The sequence below is a fragment of the Tupaia chinensis genome, unplaced genomic scaffold, assembly GCF_000334495.1.
Source record: "Tupaia chinensis unplaced genomic scaffold, TupChi_1.0 Scaffold146907_1, whole genome shotgun sequence".
NCBI classification, from domain to species: Eukaryota; Metazoa; Chordata; class Mammalia; order Scandentia; family Tupaiidae; genus Tupaia; species Tupaia belangeri.
In genome coordinates, this window is record NW_006206760.1 from 2,276,905 (window position 1) to 2,281,415 (window position 4,511).

General features: G+C 42.0%; 1 protein-coding gene across 3 annotated transcripts in view; it reads right to left on the reverse strand.

The window, feature by feature from the left end:
* Positions 1-2,927: 2,927 nt before the first annotated feature.
* The window catches only part of FAM114A1 (family with sequence similarity 114 member A1), a 78,068-nt gene continuing 76,484 nt past the window's right edge, over positions 2,928-4,511 (reverse strand). For all 3 annotated transcript variants that reach the window (XM_006169242.3, XM_027768575.1, XM_027768577.1), the window contains one exon: positions 2,928-4,367. In XM_006169242.3, coding sequence (XP_006169304.1) covers positions 4,041-4,367 — 327 coding nt within the window. In that variant the 3' untranslated portion in view covers positions 2,928-4,040. The remainder of the gene's footprint in view (positions 4,368-4,511) is intronic.

The following is a 4,511-nucleotide window of genomic DNA, read 5'->3' on the forward strand; positions in this document are numbered from 1 at the left end:
TCTCTCTGTCTGTCTGGCAAGCGCATGTGCCCTAAAGCAAAAACCTCTCCAAAAAAAAAAAAAAAGATAGATTTTTTTTTCATGTGATCTCTTCTGCTACACTTTTAATTTTTTTTTAATTGTTTTTAGATTTTTGCCATAGAGTGTGTGTGCTCGCTGGACAGAGCGAGGGGAAGTGAGACAGCAATTCCTGGGGAGATGGCCATGCCACATTCTGTTCTCCTCCATTCTCCTCCCGGGATTTTGGGCATGCACGCACACGTGCCTGGTATGCCCCTCAAGCGGCCGAGTTCAGGATTCGAACTGCTCACTTGGCCATGTGGGGGTCCAGTGTCTTTGCTACCTGCTGGCCTCTGATAATGCCGTGTAGAAACATGATCATTTAAACAATCAAATTGAAACCTGGATCTGAATATCAGAATGTAGGGCATGAGTAGGAGGAAGATCAAAGGGCAATTTTTACACCGCAGAAAAATCTAGCCTGCTCCTGAAAAAAATTGCTTTTATAAAATTAAGTACCATTTGAAGTTACTGTATTACGATCCACCCCATCTGTTCAGCCCATGTGTGCACGCCTGTATACACACACACACACACACGAGTTTTTTAGCAGAGAAAGAAAAATGTCTATTTCAAATGTTTGCCAAACTGCTTCCCCAATACATTGGACCCTGGAACTCTAGGGTGACTATGACTGGAATCGACAGAAAGCGACTTTTGTGTCTAACAGAAGTGTGGTCCAACCAGCCTGAGCAGAGGGTGACTTCTCAGATCCAGGAGCACCTGGGGGCAGCTCATTTTTTTTTTTAAATTGTATCAACTCTTTATTTATTTTTTCTTTTATTATTATTTATTTATTTTTATTATCATCAGCTCATTTCTAAAGCACAAAGAAATGCTCTCCTGTCTGCACGCGGGTCTCGACTCTGTGCTTAAGCACGTCCCTGTAGCTTGCCCAGGGCTGGTGCAGCCCTCATGCCCTGGGTCTGCGGCCAGGTCTCCACTCCTTAGCTGGTGTTGCTGACACGGATGTGTACCCTCCCTCCTTCCTGCCACAGCCTCAGCTAGAAAGGCCACTCGTTTAACCACACATCTGATGGGCAGCCCAGTGCGAGACCCAGAGAAAACAGAGAGTTTTGTTCTCCATGGGACAGAAACATTTAAGCTTAGTAAGCACATGCTTTAAGATTTGGGATTCTGTTTTGCTCTTTGGATCTATACATATCGATATCCAAAAGCCATTTTCTTGAATGCATTTTAACTTTGAATTTGAAATATGCTTTTGAGGCTTTTTATTTAATAAGGCACAGGTACAGGGCTACATTCATCATTTAGACTAGACCTTATTTTGCACTTGATGTAAAGGGAAAAAATTGGCATGCTTATTCACAGTAATTGCATAGAGCGAAACGAACCCCATTTATGTAAAGGATTATTGAAGGAATAAAAAACTTCCGAGATAAGCCTGTTAAATCATTTATTCAGAAAGTGATTGACATTTGCCCAGATCTGACTCCTGTGCTTTGCCAGGCTTTAAAGCAAAGCAAAACAGCAATTATTTAAGTGATGGTGAAAAACAGTATTGAGGGAACCAGCAGTTAGCGTAATGGCTATGTCGCTGGACTCCCACATAGTCGACCACGGTTCGTGTCCCGGACCCGGTGGCTTAAAACTCACGCTGGGTGCGTGTGCGTGTGTGCCCAAGATCTCAAGAGGAGAATGGAGGAGAAGGGATTGCGGCGTGACTATCCCCCCTGGGGGGTGATTTCTCGCTTTCTATGTCTCTGTCTGTCTGGCGAGTGCATGCGCCCTACAGTGAAATATCTCACAAAAAAAAAAAACAAAAAAAACAAAAAAAAAAACCAGTATTGAAAGAGAGAAATCCTGGAGGGCAGATATATTTTAAGTGCTCATTCTCTCTTAAATAATGTAGTTTTCAGACCATGGAACTATGCCCTGGGAATCATCTCAGTCTATCTGGCAAACTTTGACACTTTATCACTAAAGATATATCTGGGTACAGCAGATGGCGTAATGGCTATGTCACTGGACTCCCATGTAGCCAACTGTGGTTCGAGTCCTGGACTCGGTGGCTTAAACTCATGCTGGGTGTGTGTGCATGTGTGCCCACGATCCCGAGAGGAGAATGGAGGAGAAGAGATTGCGGCATGGCCATCCCTCCTGGGGGGTGATTTCTTGCTTTCTGTCTCTTTGTCTCTCTCTGTCTTTCTGGCGAGCGCACGCGCCCTATAGCAAAAACCTCTCCAAAAAAAAAAAAAAAAAAGATAAATGCAATGTCAATAATGCAACCACTTCTTTTTGAATAAGTATCTCTCTTATTCTTTTAAAGATTTTTACTTTGTTGTATGATTAAAAATTTTGCTGGATACTAAACGGATGGAGTTAAGCTAAGAGTCTAAATCTGGGAATCTATTTCCTTTGCAAATATTTGTTTCTTTTTTGGTTTTAAAAATTGGTTAGAGGGTATGTGTGCTTGCTCAGGAGAGAGGGAGGATGGGAGGGAGACAGAGAGAGAAAAACTGAAACCCCTAGGGGGATGGCCATGCCACAATCCCTTCTCCTCCCTTCTCCTCTCAGGATTTTGGGCACGTAAGCAGAGGTAACTGTTGTGTTTTGCAAGCCACAGCCACTGGGTCTAGGATGCGCAGTCAGCCATTGGGATCCAGCCTCCCAAATACCAAGCCACCAGATGGCCCCACTCTTCCTCCTTTTCCTTTTCAGTCAATGTCTAAATCTAAATCAAACTCTTAAAATATCTGATGTGAATAAATGGTAAGCCTATATTATTTTCCCTGCTCCAGACAAAAAGAGTCTAAAATTTATAAAGACGTGAGTGTAACGTTTTTATCAATTAATCACTCTCTAGACTCATTCTCATTAACAAACATTTGAGGCAATCCAAAAAGGAGGGGGAAAAACCATCTTTAATTGATTCCTCGGGGAATTGTTTTTCAGATGTCAACTGCATTGTCTGTTTTCTATCTGGCTATGTTTGGAGATATCCAAATGAAATACAGGACACAGACACATGAAATGCTGGTAAGAAACAGGACGAAATGAAAACATCCCTACCCGGTCTGTACAGAGCAACGACAGTCCATTCCATCAGTGGGATAAAAGCAAATGCGAATAAAGGATTTTCACCTTTGCGAAACGACCAGGCTCATTTGCCTTGGCGGGAGCTGCTGGGCAAGACTTCTGTGACAGAGTCCAGAGGGACATGGATGGGGTTCTGAAACAGCATCACAGTCTTGTTTTGGAGGTGATGACGAGATTTGTCACCGGCGGATGAGTGCGACCTGTCAGGACTTTTAAATGTAGTTGTGGGATTGGGCTGTTCAAAATCTCTTTCCTTTGAATACCCCCAAGCTTTGTAATGATGCCATCGGCAGCTGATGATCGTAAGAGGACAGTGTTGACTCTTCTTCAATACCCCTTTTCATATCCATTTTCACCCCCTATATAAAGTTGGAGATAAAAAAGTTCAAGGAGTGTGAAAAAGTCTAATAAAATGAAGAAGAAGACATTTTAAAAATGTCTAAAACCCAGTTTACCTTGTTCCTTACATTTTTTTAAGGTTTAGAAAATGTATGAACATTTTAAAGCATTTTAAGGATTGTAAACTTTTTTTTTCCAGAATATCTCTAGTGTTCCTTTATTGTGAGCACACAGTAGGTTCAATAAATGCTCATTGCAAGAATGAGTGTCTATAAACATCTAGTGATGTTTCCTCATTTACCATACTTGGCGAAATCTATTAGTAGTGTTATCTTCGTTCATGACGGTTGTGTAACAAAACAACGTTCGGTATAAGAATTGATATAAAATAATACTATAAGAATAGTGCATTGAAAGATGGAAACTTAAAGATCCAAAAACACAAAGACTAGTGTCTGCCCATGAATGTCTAAATACAGCAAGCTGGACCAGGAAAACGGACATGCGTATTTGTGAACACATTTCAGATGAAATTTTCAACATAAGTCTTAGAAGTTTAAATTAACAGAAAGAAAACACAATTATTTGTAAAAAACAACGTATACGTGAGGAGAAATGCAGACTCTCTGGAAATTGGCATTTTTAACACTGTGCAAAATTGCTTGTAGTGTCCTCAAATGGATATTGGTGGCCAAAGATGCATAGAAAACATCCCCTTCAAGGGCATGGATCAAAGCAATGCAGCCTGCTGTGTCCTCTAGCGACCTGGTCTGGTCATCATGGCTGTGGTTTCCAACAGCTGGTCTGGATGTGGGATGTTGCCAACAGCTGGTCTGGATGTGGGAGACCTGCAAGACGGGCAGCAGCAGCTGGAAGGCGTCCTGAACGTACGTGGTGCTATTGCAGCCCTAGGAGGGAAACATGGTGGAAGGTTATTGTCATAACTCAATCTGAGCGACCTCTTTCTTTTTCTTCCTTCTTCCTTCCTTCCTTCCTTCCTTCCTTCCTTCCTTCCTTCCTTCCTTCCTTCCTTCCTCTTTCTTTCCTTTTCT